We start from the raw sequence: 17181 nt of genomic DNA, 5'->3' as shown, positions 1-17181 counted from the left end.
TAACGACTGCTGCCAACCGTTGCTGATCACTGGTGATAGCTACAGACCGTGGAGGGGTCCTAAGGTAGGGGGTGGAGAACCAGAGACACTGCACCCTTTACTGTGACCCCTCAGGGTTGGGGGTGGGGGTGAGTAGGGATGGGGGTGGATTGTGATCTTTAGGAGTGGGTGAAGTGTGAATCACCAGCTGAACTCTGCCGCACCCCCTCCCCCAGGGAAGCTCCCAATCGTTAATGAGGATGACCAGCTGGTGGCCATCATCGCTCGGACCGACCTGAAGAAGAACAGGGACTACCCCCTTGCCTCCAAGGACTCCCGCAAGCAACTACTGTGCGGGGCAGCCATCGGCACCCATGCGGACGACAAGTATCGGCTCGACCTCCTGGCCCAGGCAGGGGTGGACGCTGTGGTCCTGGTGAGTATCCCATCCTCACTGACAAACTGGCGCCATCACATCGCGAGAGTTGGTGTGGTCTGGGGGAGGGAAAAGAATCGATTGTGTAGGAGTCAGTGTACCTCCTCCCTTTGTTTTCTGCAGGATTCCTCGCAGGGAAACTCTATTTTCCAGATTCACATGATCCAACACATTAAGGAAAAGTATCCGGACTTGCAGGTTATTGGTGGGAACGGTGAGTGAACAGTGTCCGGGTGTCGGCAGCGTTCTGAAAGAATCCCCGCAGAAACCCATGGTTCTGTGTCCATGATCCACATGCGGCTCGGTGCTGACATGTGGGTTCCCGCAGGCTGTTGCACTGTTGGTGTGTGTCTCGTCTGCCCTGCCTTCCCCTGACCACCTGCCTGCCTCACTTCCCACACCTCCCACAGTGTGGTTACGTTTTCCCCGACCGTCCTGGTTTTATCCTCTCTCCCATCTCCCACCCCCATACACAGTGGTTATGTACAGCTGGTTTTTCCTGACCGTTCTGGTTTTATACCCCCCCCGTACACAGTGGTTATGTACAGGTAGCTGGTTTTCCCTGACCGTTCTGGTTTTATCCCCTCCCCGTACACAGTGGTGACAGCTGCGCAGGCGAAGAACCTGATCGATGCGGGAGTGGATGCTCTGCGAGTGGGGATGGGCAGCGGCTCTATCTGCATCACACAGGAAGGTAGGGCCTGAATTCCTGAGCACTGGGGTTCCTATGTGGGATATTCTGCTTTCCGTCTTCCTCACGTCTGACTCTCGATGGCACTTTATTCCTGGCTCCCTGAACTCTGGCCCCTCACTGCCCCTCCCCTTCATCCGTGGCACTGCTTGTTCCCTGGTCAGTTACTTTTGCCCCCTCTCGCTCTGTGGAACAAACAGCATAAGAACAGGCCATTTGGCCCAATGTGACTGTGCTGACTAGGATGCTGAATTAAACTGAATTCCTTCTGCCTGAACAGGGTCCCTGTCCCTCCTTTACCTGCATCTGTCTAATGGCTTCTGAACTACCATTGTCATATCTGCCTGCACCACTACCCCTGGCAGCACCCACCACTCTGTGTGTGATGAAAGACAGAAATCTCACTGCCTCGCACTCTGTCAGGCATAGGGTGTGTGGGATCAGTAATTGTTCTGTGAAGATGACTTGCCCACCTTCAGCGGAACTCTCACCGCTCCTCTGCTTCGCAGCTGCCCTGCACCGTTGGGGTTACACAAACGAGGGGTTGAGTTTCCGCTTCCTATGCAGTGCCTGCTAAAGGTACAGGGTAAAAGAGCCACACCAGTGGCTGTGTGCAGCGTCCAGAGGAGCTATTTTGACAGTCGGGGTTAATGACTGTCAGTGCCATTAGACCGTACAACATTGCAGCAGAATCAGGCCGTTCAGCCCATTGAGTCTGCTCTGCCATTCCATCATGACTGAATTATTATCCTACTTAACCACATTGTGCTGCCTTCTCCCCGTAACCTATGACTCTCTGACAAATGAGGAAAGTATCAATCTGTGTTTTAAATATACTCAAAGATTTGGTCTCCACAGCCGTCTATGCCAATGAATTCCACAGACTCACCACCCTCCGGCTAAAAAAAAATTCCTCCTCAGCTCTGTTCTAAATGGCCGTCCCTTTACTCTGAGGCTGTGCACTGTGGTCCTAGACTCCCTGACTATAGGAAACATCCTCTCTAGCTCAGTGACCTGTTTGCTGCTGATGCAGGAGATGCTGAGCAGCGAGTTGGGGTGGCATGGCCCAGTGAACAGGCAGAGCGAGGGTGGGGAGCATGATACACCAGTTTTACAATATTGGGATTCAGGGACCGGTATAGAGATACGGGAGGGTTGGGGGGGTGGGGGAAGTGGTATGATACACCAGTTTTAGAGTATTGGGATTCAGGGACCGGTGTAGAGATACGGGAGGGTGGGAGGGTGGGGGGAGTGGTATGGTACACCAGTTTTACAATATTGGGATTCAGTTGTAGAGATATGGGAGGGTGGGGGGGGGGAATGGTCACAGGTGCAGGAATCAGCTGGGTAGGGGATGGTGGGGGATTGGGGTCGGTGGGGGTGAGAGGGGCGCTTGGCCCAGAGTTTAGAAGGACGAGGGGAGACACGAGTGGACAGTCTGGGTCTGAGAAATGTTCCAACTGCTTGGGGAAAATGGCGCGGAGATGGGTCTGGTCTCTGAGTCTGGGAATATTTATCCCAAGAAGCTGATTGTGGGCCATTAGTGGGGGTGAGGGAGAGTTGCTAATGGAGGATGTGGGAGTGGGAGGGGTACATTATGTTGGTGACCATGTCAGTGAGGGTGGTGAGGGCAGTGGGATAATGGACCTGGGAAGGTGGGAGAGTGGTGCCTGTGGGTTAGATGTGGCCTCTGGTCAATCTGGTGATGGGTCTGCTCTCGCCTCCATCTCTCCTCTCCTCTCCTCTCCGCACTCGCTGTAACAGCCGCCCTCTCTTCTCTCTTTCTCTCTCCACACTCCGATTCAGCTGCACCCAAGATTCCTCCAGACATAAAGTCTCTCAGCCCCAAACTCCCGTCGACTGTGTCGGGCTCCTTTAGTAAGTGTTTCTTCGGGTGCTGGGCTGTGACTGTCTTCTGTTTGCTCCCCTCCCCGCTGCACCCAACCCCAGCACTGGCTCCCCGTCCTGTGTGGCTGCACGTCACTAACCCAGTGTCTGCAACACCAGCCTGTGTCTGACTGCGAGTGAGATGAAGTCTGTGAAGAAACACAACGCGTAGTGAGGAGGAGTGATGAATGGACAAGTCTGAAGGTGACAGCACAGGGTCATGAGATGATGGGAAGGTGTCCATGTCCTGCAAAGGCAGAGCAGGGAGGTTCTGATGAACCTTTGCTGAAGTCGTAGCTGGGATACCACGTGTAGTTCGACAACATAGAACAATACAGCACAGGAACAAGCCCTTCGGCCCACAATGTTGGGCCAAATTTGTAATCAGTTGGCCAACTGAACTAATCCCTTCTGCCTGTACAATGTCCATATCCTTTCATTTCCCTCACAATCTGTCTCTTCAGTGTCTCTAATGTATCTGCTTCAAACTGTATGTTCCACACACCCACCACTCTGTTTTTTTAAAAAAAAAACTTGCTCCTCACATCTCCTTTGCCCTCAAAGTTGAAAGTAAATGTATTATCAAAGTACACATATGTCACCATAAACAGCCCTGAGATTCATTTTCTTGTGGGTATTCTCAGTTAGTCCAAGAAACACAACAGAATCAATGAAAGACCGCACACAACGGGACAGAAAGACAGACAGCCAACGTACAGACAGCAAACTATGCAAATACAAAAGACAAAAAAAAACTAAGCAATAAATATCAAGACCATGATATGAAGAGTACTCAAAAGTGAGCCCATAGGTTGTGTTAATAGGTTGAGTAAAGTTATCCCCTCTGGTTCGAGAGCCTGATGGTTGAGGGGTAATAACTGTTCCTAAACCTGGTGGTGAATCCCAAAGCTCCTGTACCCCCTTCCTGATGACAGCAGCAAGAAGGCATCATGACCTGGGTGGTGATGGATACTGCTTTCCAGTGACAGTGCTCCTTGTAGATGTGCTTAATGGTGGGAAGGCTTTACCCATGATAGACTGGGCTGTAGGGTTTTAGTGTTTCCATACCAGGCTGTGATGCAGCCAATCAGTATACCCTCCACCACACATCTATAGAGGCTTGTCAGAGTTTTAGATGTCACACCAAGTCTTTGCAAACTCCTGAGAAGGTAGAAGCGCGGCCGTGCTTCCTTCATAATTGTACTTGCCTGTTGGGCCCAGAACAGGTCCTCGGAAATGATAACACCGAAGAATTTAAAGTCTTCATCTCTGATCCCCTGATGAGGACTGGCTGACAGACCTCTGGAAGTCAATAATCAGCTCCTTGGTCTTGTTGACACTGAGTAAGAAGTTGTTGTGGCACCACTCAGCCAGATTTTCAGTCTGTCTTCATCACCACCTTTGATTCGGCCAACGACATCAGCAAACTTATTAAATATGGCAATGGAGCTGAGCTGAGCCACACAGTCAGAGGTATAAAGTGAGTAGAGCAGGGGCTAAGCACACAGCCCTGTGGTATTCCTGTGCTGATGGTGATTGTGGAGGAGATGTTGTTGCCAATCTAAACTAACTGGTTTCTTCAAGTGAGGAAATCGAGGATCTAATTGCACAAGGAGGTATTGAGACCAAAGTCTTGAAGCTTATTGATTAGTTTTGAGGGGACAGTAGTATTGAATGCCGAGCTATAGTCGATAAAGAGCATCTTCACTGTCCAGATGTTTCAGGGTTGAGTGAAGAGCCAGTGAAATGGCTTCTGCTGTTGACTTCTGATCCAGTAGGCAAATTGGAGCAGCAGGAGTTCCTCACAGCGAATGTTAGTGCTACTGGACGATAGTAATTGAGGTCTGCTTCAAGCAGCTACGTATTCAGACTGCCTGAGCGAGAGGTTAACCATCTCAGTGAACACTCCAGTCAGTTACCAGCACAGGTCTTTAGTACTCGGCCAGGTTTCCCATCTGGGCCGGATATTTTCTGTGGGTTCATCCTCCTGAAGGATGCTGTCATGTTAGTTTCAGAGTCTAAAATCGCAGGGTCATTGGGGGCTGTGGGAGCTCGTGAAGGTTCCTCTGTGATTTGACACCTTAAATGCAAGCCCTCTGGTATTATACCCTGTGGGAGAAAAGGTATTGTCTACCTCTTCTATCTATGCCTCTCATAACCTTAGAGACTTCCCCTCAGCCTCTGTTGCTCCAGAGAGAACAGCCCAAGCTCTCGTTATAGCTCACGCTCTTCAATCCAGGCGGCACCCTGGTATTATGTGATCTTCCTCAGAATGTTACTGGGGATGGAGTGTGTCAGTTATGTGGAGAGACTGGATAGGCTGGGGCTGTTTTCCACGGAGTGAACAAAGTTGAGGGCTGGCCTCATAGAGGTTTATAAATTCACAAGGGGTGGAGGTAGGTGCATTGCCAGGTTTTTTTTAGTAAGGTGGTGAATCAATAAGGAGTGGAGATTTAATGTGAGAGGAGGAAGATTTAAAGGCTTCCTGATGATTGGGGTGGGGTCTATGGACCGAACTGCCAGAGGAAGTGGGAGAGTTGGTGCAGCTGTTACGCTTGGAAGATATTTGGACAACGATGTAGATCTGAAAGGTTAGAGAAGACAAGTGGTCAGCATCAGAAATTGTGCCGATGGGCCTGTCTTTGTGCTGTGTTTGACTCTGTAAGCGACATATACAGAGTGGGTGATGAGAAATGCTTCTCCACAGCAGGTGTGTATAAACCTAGAGGTCATAGGGTGTCGGAATCTGGATAGCACTTCCTGAGGGTACCGTGGGGGCAGAGACTCACATCATTTATCTGCACGAGGACTTATTACCCAGCAGGAGACACGTACAGACTGAATGATGCTCCTTCAGATTCGTCTGGATGGTCAGTGTGTACACGATGGGCCGAAGGGCCTGTTCCTTAGGCACGGATTATTGGACATTGATGCCCAGCGAGTGTGTGAAGTGAATGAAACTTCTGTTTTCATCTAAATGTCCTTTTCTTTGCTCTTATCTGAGATGCACTGGGGTGTGTGGAGGGATCTTCACTTTATATCTGACGCCAGGAGAGCTTTGATCAGTGGCCAGTCTGGATGTTGGAAGCTTTGAGAGGGTGGGACTTCAATCAGGTCCACTACCTGAGTACAAGAGGTAGCAGCAGGATCAGTACAGCGAATAAGAGCTTTGACCAGCAACCATTCGGAGCTTAGGATTGTTTAGCAAAGAGCAAATTAAACGAAGGTAGCGGCGTGCAGCCCCCTTGTCTGAGTGGGCAGGATCAGAGTGGTGATCTTCAGGCATTAGCTGTTCGAGGCTTCAGTCAGAGAAAGCAAAGAAAACAAAAGCTCTAGGTTAAGTTTTTTTCCCTTCCCTTCTATATATCTGCTCAGTTAGGACAGCAGAGATGCCAGGCAGGATAGCTGAATGCTCCTCTTGTGGATGTGGGAAGGCAGGGAGACCTCCTGTGGCCCTGACAACTACAAGATGTGCCTCCAGCTGCACATTAAGGAACTGGATGAACTCTGGATCATTTGGCAGGCTGAAGGGACATGTAGAGAGGTGCAGGGCACAGGAGACAGACAGTCTGGCAGGGGAAAGGGATTAAGGAGCCAGTGCAGAGTACCCCTGTGGCCAGCAGGTATATCACTTTGGATGCTGTCTGGAGGTGGTGTGGGGGTGGGAATTGACCTAACAGAGGAAAGCCACAGTGGTTGGGTCTCTGCCTCTATGCCTCAGACGGGAGGGAAGGAGAAAGGGCACGTTGCACGCTGTGGTGACGGGGATTCGTTTAGGGAACGGCTAGGGGGTTCTGTGGGTGGGAACAAGATTCTGGGGATATCTCTGATCGAGTTCTCAGCATTCTTAAGTGGGAAAGTGAACAGTGAAAAGCCGTGGTCCATGTAGGTAGAACGAGTGACGAGGTTCTGCATAGGGAGTTAAGTGCTAAGTTACAGGGCAGGACCTCCAGGGTTGTGATCTCAGGATTGCTAACCATGCCACGTGTTAGTGAGCCAGAATGAGGAAGATTATCCAATTTTAATACGTGGCTAAGGAGTTGGTGCCGGAGGGAGGACATAAGATTTTTGGATCATTGGGCTCCTTTCCATTGGGATCATTGGGACCTGTACGGAAGGGACGGTTTGCACCTAAACTGGAGGGGGACTAATATCCTAGCAGGAAGGTTTGTTAATGCTGCACGGTGCAGTTTAGAGTTGCAAGGGGATGGGAACCAGAGTGCCAGAACAGTTAGTGGAGAAGTTGGAAGTTTGGTTGATCTCTGAGCTTGGCAGAATTTCGGCTCCAATCGAGAAGCCATCATCGGTGCACAGTGAAGGTGTTGACTCCTCCGGGGTCTGAATGGATATGGTTCAAAACACTGAACGGTTCAGCAGTAGAGGTTTCTAATTGGCTAGCTTTGAGGGAGGTCTGCTGGGAGTGCTTGCTTCGCTGTACAGACTCTGAGAATATTGGTGATTCACTGATTGTTGATGTCTTTTCTATGTACGGGTTCATATACTGGATCTGTGTCGATGTGTTTGTTGACGAACCCTCCTGCAGGGATCCATGCTTTGAGAGATTCTCGTTCTTGTTCTTGCTTGAGTCAAGACTCTGGCTGTCATTTAGTTGAATTGGTGACTTTCTTTGTTTTCATGAGCTGATGCTAGCAAGAGTGGGTCATGCCTTCTGCTCGCTGATGCCCGTATAGCGTGGTTGACCAACATAGTAGTTGTTGTGTTGCAGTCACTACACTGCAGATAACATTTGTTCTATTGGTGACACTTTGTTGTGCCTTGAGTTTTGCTGAGTTCCTCCTCGAAGCTGCAGTCGGTTTGTGAGCAACTGTGATGTTTTGCTGTCATTTCTGAGACGCTTTTTATGTACGGCAATACAATTCATTTATTCATCGTTCGTGTAGTTTCTGACTTTGAAGCACCTTCGGACGAAGCTTCGTGGATATCCGTTCTGTTGAAAGGTCTCGAGGAGGCACTTTTCTTCCTGTTTTCTGTCTGGTGTTGCAATGGGACTCAATCATAAGACCGTAAGGCACAGGAGCAGAAATAGGCCATTTGGCCCATTGAGTCTGCTTAGCCATTCAATCATGGCTGATCCTTTCTTTCCCCCTCCTCAGCCCCAGTTCCCGGCCTTCTCCCCATAACCTTTGATGCCATGTCCAATCAAGAACCCCTCAATCTTTGCCTTAAATACACCCAATGACCCGGCCTCCACAGCTGCCTGTGGTAACAATTTCCACAAATTCACCACCCTCTGGCTAAAGAAATTTCCCACATCTTTGTTAAAAGTGGGCGTCCCTTTATTATGAGGCTATGCCACATCCTCAGTCTCGGCCTTTCAACATTTGAAAGGTTTCAATGAGATCCCCCCTCATCTTTCTAAATTCCAGTGAGTACCGACCCAGAGCTATCAAACATTCCTCGTATGATAACCCTTTCATTCCCGGAATCATCCTTGTGAACCTCCTCTGAGCCCCCTCCAATGTCAGCACATTTTCTTAGATGGGCTTGTGCACAATACTCAAGGTAAGGCCCCACCAGTGCCTTATAAAACCTCTACATCATATCCCTGTTCTTGTATTCTAGTCCTCTTGAAATGAGTGCTAACATTGCATTTGCCTTCTTCACTACCAATCCTACCTGCAAGTTAACCTTTAGCGTGTTCTGCACGAGAATTCCCAAGTCCCTTTGCCTCACAGATTTTTGGATTTTCTCCCTGTTTAGAAAATAGTCTGCACATTTATTTCTACTACCAAAGTGCATAACCATGCATTTCCAACATTGTATTTCATTTGCCACTTCCTTGTCTATTGTCCTAATCCGTCCAAGTCCTTCTGCATCGTACCTGTATCCTCAGCACTACCTGCCCCTTCCACCAATCTTTGTATCATCTGTAAACTTGGCAACAAAGCATCTATTCCATCATCTGAATCATTGATATACAGCACAAAAAGAAGTGGTCCCAACACCAAAACCTGCGGAACCACTAGTCACTGGCAGCCAACCAGGAAGGGATTCCTTTATTCTCATTCACTGCCTCCTACCAATCAGCCAATGCTCTAACCATGCCATTAACTTTCCTGTAATACCATGGGCTCTTAATTTGGTAAGCAGCCTCGTGTGGCACCTTGTCGAAGGCCTTCTGAAAATCCAAATATACAACATTCATTGCATCCCTTTCATCTTTCCTACTTGTAATCTCTTCAAAGAATTACAACAGATTTGCCAGGCAAAATTTTCCCATTGGGAAACCATGCTGACTTTGTCCTATCTTGTCCTGTGCCACCAAGTACTCCATCACCTCATCCTTAACAATTGACTCTTAACATCTTTCCAACCACTGAAGTCAGGCTAACTGGTCTATAATTTCCTTTCTGCTGCCTTCCTTCTTTCTTAAAGAGTGGAGCGAAATTTGCAATTTTCCAGTCCTCTGGCACCATGCCAGAGTCCATTGATTTTTGAATCAATGGTAGAAAATTGCTACCATCATAATCTGTAACGCTACCTCTTTCAGAACCCCAGGGTGCAGTTCGTCTGCTCCGGGTGACTTGTGTACTTTTAGGTCTTTCAGCTTTTTGAGCACCTTCTCCCTTGTAATAGTAACTGCACCCACTTCTCTTCCCCCACACGCTTCAACATCTGGCACATTGCTAGCATCTCCCACAGTGAAGACTGATGCAAAATACTCATTTACTTATTCAGCCATCTCCTTGTCCACCGTTATTATTCCTCCTGCTCATTTTCTGGTGGTCCTATGTCCACTCTCATTTTTCTTTCATTTTTTACATACTTGAAAAAGCTTTTAATATCCACTTTAATGTTGTTTGCTATCTTGCTTTCAAATTTCATCTTTTCCCTCCTAATGATTCTTCTAGTTGCTCCCTTCAAAGGTTTTTAAAAGCTTTCCAATCCTGTGTCTTCCCACTAAATTTCGCTTTGTTGCATGCTCTCTTTTTTAGTTTTACATTAGCTTTGACTTCCCTTGTCAGCCACGGTTGTATTACTTTGCCATTTGAGTATTTCTTTATTTTTGGAATACACATGTCCTGCACCTTCCTCATTTTTCCCAGAAGCTCAAGCCATTGCTGCCCTGCTGTCATCCCTGCCAGCAGCTCCTCCCAGTTTACTTTTGTCAACTCCTCTCCCAGACCACTGTAATTTCTTTCATTCTACTGTAATACTGCTACAGACTTTACTTTCTCCTATCAAATTTCAAGTTGAACTCAATCATATTGTGATCACTGGTTCTTAAGGGTTCTTTTACTCTAAGCTCCCTATACAACATGTAACCTTGGACATTCAGCTCCCAGCTATAACCATCCTTCAGCCACGATTCAGTGATGCCACAACATCATACCTGACAATCTGTAATAGTGTAACACTTGAGTGCTGTATTTGCTATCTTTTTTGATTCTGCATCCTTAATGCACTGATACTCACCCTGCTGGCTGCAATTTTGTCTTAATCATCTGCCTGCCCTTCCTGACAGTCTGACTGCACCACATCTTTGCATTTTTTACCATCGCTCCTATCCTGAGTCCCTTCACTCCGGTTCCCACCCCCGCCAAATTAGTTTAAACCCTCCCCAACAGCTCTAACAAACCTGCCCATGAGAACATTAGCCCCCCCTCGGGTTCAGGTACAACCCAACGCTTTTGAACAGGTCATACCTCCCCCAGAAGAGATCCCAATGATCCAAGAACCTGAAGCCCTGCCCCCTGCACCAGCTTCTTCCAGCAGACCCATCAGACTGACACAACTGTATTTCTGTGCTGTATTGACTGTCCTATTGTACATACTGTTTATTACAAATTACTGTAAATTGCATATTTAGACAGATTACTCCTCATGTATGTGAAGGATGTAGGAAATAAAGTCCATTCAGTGGAATCTGCCAAGTCATCCTCCTTTCACCCTCACTGGCAGCAATCCAGAAATTACAACCCTCGCTTTTCTCTCAGATTTCTGTCTAGCTCTCCAAATTCGTTTTTTTTTGGGACATCTTTGCTTTTCCTTCCTGTGTCATTAACTAATCCTCTTGTTAATTTGTGGAGGCAGATGTTGGTAAGGCTTCAGACAAAGTTAGGAATCAAAAGGTTGAGCATGGTGTGACTAGTGTGCTGAGCTGCCTGTATTTCAATGGAACAGATATTGTAGGAAGGGTGGATAGGAGTGCTGAAGATGAGGAAGCTGGTTTACAAACAGAGGCAATGTGTGGTGAGGAGAGATGTTGATCAGGCAAAATTGCAGTCAACAGGATGAGTTCCTACGTAAAGGTGGACAGAATCTAGAAGGGTGAATACAAGACTGAAGGTGTTGTATTTGGATGTGTGCAGCATATGGAATAAGGTAGATGAATTTGCTGCACAGTTACAGATTGGCAGGTATGATGTAGGCATCACTGAATCATGGCTGGAAGAAGATTAGAGCTGGGAGCTTAATGTCCAAGGATACACATTGTATCTAAAGGACAGGCAGGAAGACAGAAGGGGTGGCGTTGCTCTGTTGGTTTAAAAAATTGAAATTAAATCACTAGAAAGAGGTGACATAGGGTTGGAAGGTGTTGAATCGTTGTGGATAGAGTTAAGGAACTGCAAAGGTAAAAATGCCCTGATGTTGTAGAAGACCCCCAAACAGTAGTAAGGATGTGGCCTTCAAAAAACAAAGGCATCCATTAGTCTTGTGAGACCATGGATCTGTGCCTGGAAAGTCTTCACTCTCCAGGGTGCAGGCCTGGGCAAGGTTGTATGGAAGACCGGCAATTGCCCATGCTGTAAGTCTCCCCTCTCCACAACACTGATGTTGTCCAAGGGAAGGGCATTAGGACCCATACAGCTTTGACCTGGTGTCGTCGCAGAGCAATGTGTGATTAAGTGCCTTGCTCAAGGACACAACGTGTTGCCTTGGCTGGGGCTCGAACTCTTGACCTTCAGATCGTTAGTCGAATGTCTTAACCATTTGGCCACATGCCCACACTCAAAAGACGATGGGAGATAGAAAATGAATGCCAATAGGGCAGTGTTACAATAGTCATGGGGGCTTCAATATGCAGGTAGATTGGTGCTAGATTCCAGGAGGGGAGTTGCTGGAGTGTACTCTGCGCTGACTGACTGCTGGCCGGCGTGCCAAATGCCTCCTTCACTGTGACTCCAGGAGGGCCCTCAGTGCTGGGGAGACCCGGGAGAGGCTGGCTCTCTCCTTGGGGGGGAGATGACTGAGGGATAGTGTTGACTGCAGAAATGTCCTTCCCGTATCAATAAATAAAACTAGAGGGTATAGTGCAGGGTTGGGGAGCCCGGAAGTAGAGGGGCCAGATACAAGACAAGAGTGGAGAGGGAACTTGTTTACACAGAGGATAGTGTAATGAACTGTCGGAGGAAGTAGGCTGCATCGTTTAAGAGGCATTTGAATAGGAAGGTGGAGGGCAGGGGCTTGTCCAGTTCTGGGTCAGATGGGCCGAAGTGTCTGTTCTCATGCTGTTTGTGTTAAGTTCCTGTCCCTTGACCCAGTTTACCTGGCAGGGTTTGTCTTACAACAGCCAGTTGTGCGAGGAAGTTTCTCTCCTGCCGACCCATCTGCCAATATGTGGGAGGAAACCGGTGAAACCCAGTGGTCAGAGGGAGAACACAGAAGCATACAGCAGTACAGGCCCTTCGGCCCACTATGTTATACTACTCCAAGATACATCTACCTTGCCCTGCATTTTTCTATCATCCAAGTGCCTATCTAAGAATTTCTTAAATGCCCTGAATGCATCTGCCTCTCCCACCACCCCTGGCAGAGTGTTCCACATCTCTGTGCTTTTTTTAAAAAAAACTACCTCTTGACATCTCCCCCATACTTTCCTTCAAACACCTTCACGTTTGCCCCTTCGTATCAGCCATTATCTCTGGCTGTCCAAGTGATCTATCATCACGCACACCTCTGACAATCTTCTCTCCCTTCCCCTCAGTGCTGGCAGTCGGGAGGCCGCAGGCTACGGCGGTGTACAAGGTGGCCGAGTACGCCCGGCGTTTTGGGGTGCCTGTCATCGCCGATGGAGGGATCCAGACAGTGGGACACATTGTCAAGGCTCTGGCGCTGGGAGCGTCCACAGGTAGGTTAGAGGCAGAACCGGGGGATGGGGGGGGTGGAGGTGGCGGGTACAGAGGGAGGGTCACATTGAGGGACGGACGAAATTGTGTGAGCTCTTAGAAAAAGTTGTCTTATTTAGGAATGAAGAATGGTTCAGGAGAGAGATGTTTCAGCTTTGGCAGAGGACTGCAGCCGTTTTATTCTTGGAGGAAAGAGCTAAGGCCATTTGTGTAGAGCACCACACCCCTCTATCTGGGCTCTACCTAAGCTCCTCTGTGGAGTCTTGGCTAGCAAACTGCCAGGACTCGAGACGAAAGTCTCTGCCCAACTGGGTCGCCAGTCAGGTCTACTTCGCACAGTCTCATACCAGGGCAGGGTGTTGGTCATCAACCATGCTTTGCTACCGGCCACTGTATCGTCACCATGACCCAGAGGAAGTTGGTGGACAACTTCTGTGGCAATGGGAGGCGTGGGGTTCTCTGCGGTCCTGAGTCTTCCAATTGCAGAGGGCGGTCAGTCACCGCCTGCAGGAGGGTACGCGGCTTCCCACGGCGAACAGCAGCCATTCTGCTATGCAGGAGTTTGCAGGTTTTTATTAGAAGCTACTGTGTGTCTGGGGGGTGCTCCTGGGCCTGTGAGGAGAAGGGCTTGTACTGCAGGGGAGGATGTTTCCCATCCTGTCATGGTGGCTGTGAGGTTTGCTTTGGCTCTGGCCACACTGATGGTGCTTGTGGTATGTACCTAAACCCCAAGATCTCCTTCGGAAGCCAGTCCCACACAGCATGAGCTGTGATACCCATCATGCCGTTCCGCAACCTACCCAAATGGATCCGGTAGGGCTGCTCTTGCACACTTTTCACTTCATTGCCCTTGCCTGCCATCGTGACACATCGTAGCAGACTATCTTACCTTCAGGCGCTGAGCGAGACCCCCAGTGAAAGTCTCTGTAAGCAGGTGCCTTTCTCCTGTCCACTGGTGACCTGGGCTGGAAGGTGTTGCCATGCACAGGGTTTTTTTTTGTAATATAATTTTTATTGAGTTTTCAAAAAGAATACATGAAAAGATAAAGATAAAATCTACCCTCCCCCACCATATATAGTCCTACCTAAAAAGAAAGAGAGAGAGAAAAAAGAAAAGAACCGCCTGGGTATTGGAAGGTTTCCACATGCTCCATGGGATTCAAAATAAATTTAGTATACTTATTCGTTAGTTTCCCCAAGGGACCAAGATCTTTATCGGAGCAATTAAATATGCCATCCTATCTTTTGTAAATAAGGGCGCCAAATATTCAAAAATGTTACATATTTATCTCTTAAATTATAAGTAATTTTTTCGAGTGGAATAGAACTAGCCATTTCATTATTCCAACGATCCATACTTAAATACGAATCAGATTTCGAAGTAACAGCTATAGTCTTCTTAGCCACTGCCAATGCAATTTTTATAAATTCTTTCTGATACTTATTCAATTTAAGTTTTGGCTTTATCCCTTCAATATCACCTAGTAGAAATAATACAGGGTTATGTGGAAGTTGAGTTCCAGTAATTTGTTCCAATAAGACTCTTAAATTTATCCAAAAGGGTCGAATTTTAAAACAAGACCAAGTAGAATGTAAAAAAGTACCAATTTCTTGATTACACCGAAAGCATTTATCAGATAGATTTGAATTTAATCTATTTATTTTTTGTGGTGTAATATATAATTGGTGTAAAAAATTATATTGTACTAATCTAAGTCGAACATTTATTGTATTTGTCACACTGTCAAGACACAGTCTTGACCAATTTGTTTCATCAATATTAATATTCAGATCTGTTTCCCATTTTTGTTTTGACTTATGGGTTCCTTGTTTAATTGTCTGTTCTTGAATCAAATTATACATACAAGAAATAAATTTTTTAATTTTCCCTTTTTGAATTAAAATTTCAATTTCATTAGGTTTTGGCAAAAACATTGTTTGACCCAGCTTACCTTTTAAGTAAGCCCTTAATTGAAGGTAACAAAAGAAAGTATTATTTGATATTTTATATTTATCCTTTAATTGTCCAAATGACATCAATATACCTCGTTCATAACAATCTCCTATAAATCTAATCCCTTTTTGGTACCAATTATATAAAAGTTGATTGTCCATTGTAAAAGGAATAAGTCTGTTTTGAAACAAAGGTCTCCTTGCTAATAAAGATTTCTGTATTTCATTATCAACATTTATCTTATTCCATAGATCAATCAAATGTATTAATATAGGAGATTCTTTCTTTTCCCGTATCCATTTAGATTCCCATTTATATATAAAATCTTCAGGTCTATTTTCTCCTATCTTGTCTAATTCTATTTTAATCCATGCTGATTTTCGATCATCAAAGAAAGATGCAATAAATCTAAGTTGATTTGCTTTATAGTAGTTTTTAAAGTTTGGAAGTTGTAACCCTCCTAACCCAAATTTACATGTCAATTTTTCCAATGATATTCTTGACATTTTACCTTTCCAAAGAAATTTTCTCACACATTTATTTAACTCTTGAAAAAATTTCTGTGGCAATTGTATTGGTAATGTTTGAAACAAATACTGTAATCTAGGAAATATATTCATTTTTACAACATTGACTCTGCCTACTAATGTTATTGGTAGTATCATCCATTTGTCAAAATCTTCTTGAATTTTTTTCAATAGTGGTAAATAATTAAATTTATATAAATCCTTTACATCATTATCAAGTCTTATACCTAAATACTTTATACCATTTACCGGCCATCTAAATTGGGTTACTAATCGACATTGACTATAGTCTCCTCTAGTAAGATGTAAAATTTCACTTTTATCCCAATTTATTTTGTAACCTGATACCTTCCTATATTCATCCAATCTAGAAGATAATTTATGTAATGAATGTTGTGGGTTTATTAAGTAGATCAAAACATCATCGGCAAAAAGATTAATTTTATATTCCTCCTGATTAACTCTAAAACCCATAATATCTGGATCAATTCTGATTAGTTCTGCTGATGGCTCTATCGCCAGCACAAATAAAGCAGGTGATAATGGACAACCTTGTCTAGTTGACCTTTTTTAACTGGAATGGTGTTGAAATTTGAGAGTTTGTCACTACTTTAGCCTTAGGGTTAGAATTTAAAGTTTTAATCCAATTTATAAAAGACGTTCCTAACCCATATTTTTCTAATACTTTAAATAAAAAATCCTGTTCTAATTTATCAAATGCTTTTTCTGCATCCAAAGCTACTACTATACTCTTCTCATCCCTTTTTTGTGCCAAATGAATTATACTGAGTAGCCGGGTTACATTATCTGCCAATTGTCTATTTTCAATAAACCCTGTTTGATCCATATGTATTAATTTTGGTAAATATTTAGATAATCTATTCGATAAAATTTTTGCTATTATTTTATAATCCGTATTCAATAGAGAAATAGGCCTGTATGATGTTGGTTTCATAGGGTCTCTGTCTTTTTTTGGCAATACTATTACAATCGCTGTTGAAAAAGATTCTGGGAGTTTGTGTTTTTTCTGCTTTATGTTTTAGTTCCATAAAGAGAGGAAATAATAAATCTTTAAATTTTTTATAAAATTCAGGTGGAAAACCATCTTCTCCTGGAGATTTATTACTTTGGAGTGATCCTAAAGCTTCTTCGACTTCTTTTAATGTAAAAGGCATATCTAATCCCTTCCGTTCTTCCAAATTCAATTTTGGAAGAGATACTTGTGATAAAAACCTTTCTATCTCATTAACATCATTTTGTGATTCTGATTGATATAATTCAGAATAGAAACTTTTAAAGGTTTCATTTATTTCAAGAGGTTTATAAGATATTTTATTTGCCCTTGTTCTAATTGCATTTATTGTTTTGGAAGCTTGCTCTGTTTTCAACTGCCAGGCAAGAATTTTATGTGCTCTCTCACCTAACTCATAATACCTTTGTTTAGTTCTTATAATTGCTTTTTCCATTCTATATGTCTGAAGCATATTATATTGTAACTTCTTATTGACAAGTTGCCTTCGTTTTTCTTCTGACATATATCTTTGAGATTCTTTTTCTAATTTTGTAATCTCTTTTTCCAATTGATCTAGTTCTGCCATATATTCTTTAATTTTAGA

At 45.1% G+C, this 17181-nt stretch overlaps 1 protein-coding gene across 4 annotated transcripts in view; it reads left to right on the top strand.

Annotated features, from left to right (window-relative positions):
* Window positions 1–17181, top strand: part of LOC140192835 (inosine-5'-monophosphate dehydrogenase 2-like) — a 37350-nt gene that overhangs the window by 14782 nt on the left and 5387 nt on the right. For 3 of the 4 annotated variants that reach the window (XM_072250321.1, XM_072250318.1, XM_072250319.1), the window contains exons 7-11: window positions 216–415; window positions 539–629; window positions 1014–1109; window positions 2913–2984; window positions 12943–13086. In XM_072250321.1, coding sequence (XP_072106422.1) covers window positions 216–415; window positions 539–629; window positions 1014–1109; window positions 2913–2984; window positions 12943–13086 — 603 coding nt within the window. The remainder of the gene's footprint in view (window positions 1–215; window positions 416–538; window positions 630–1013; window positions 1110–2912; window positions 2985–12942; window positions 13087–17181) is intronic. The other variant, XM_072250320.1, reaches the window with a different exon arrangement.

Source organism: Mobula birostris, unplaced genomic scaffold (assembly GCF_030028105.1).
Source record: "Mobula birostris isolate sMobBir1 unplaced genomic scaffold, sMobBir1.hap1 scaffold_2789, whole genome shotgun sequence".
Classification (NCBI taxonomy): Eukaryota; Metazoa; Chordata; class Chondrichthyes; order Myliobatiformes; family Myliobatidae; genus Mobula; species Mobula birostris.
This window is presented reverse-complemented; position numbering and strand designations above follow the sequence as displayed.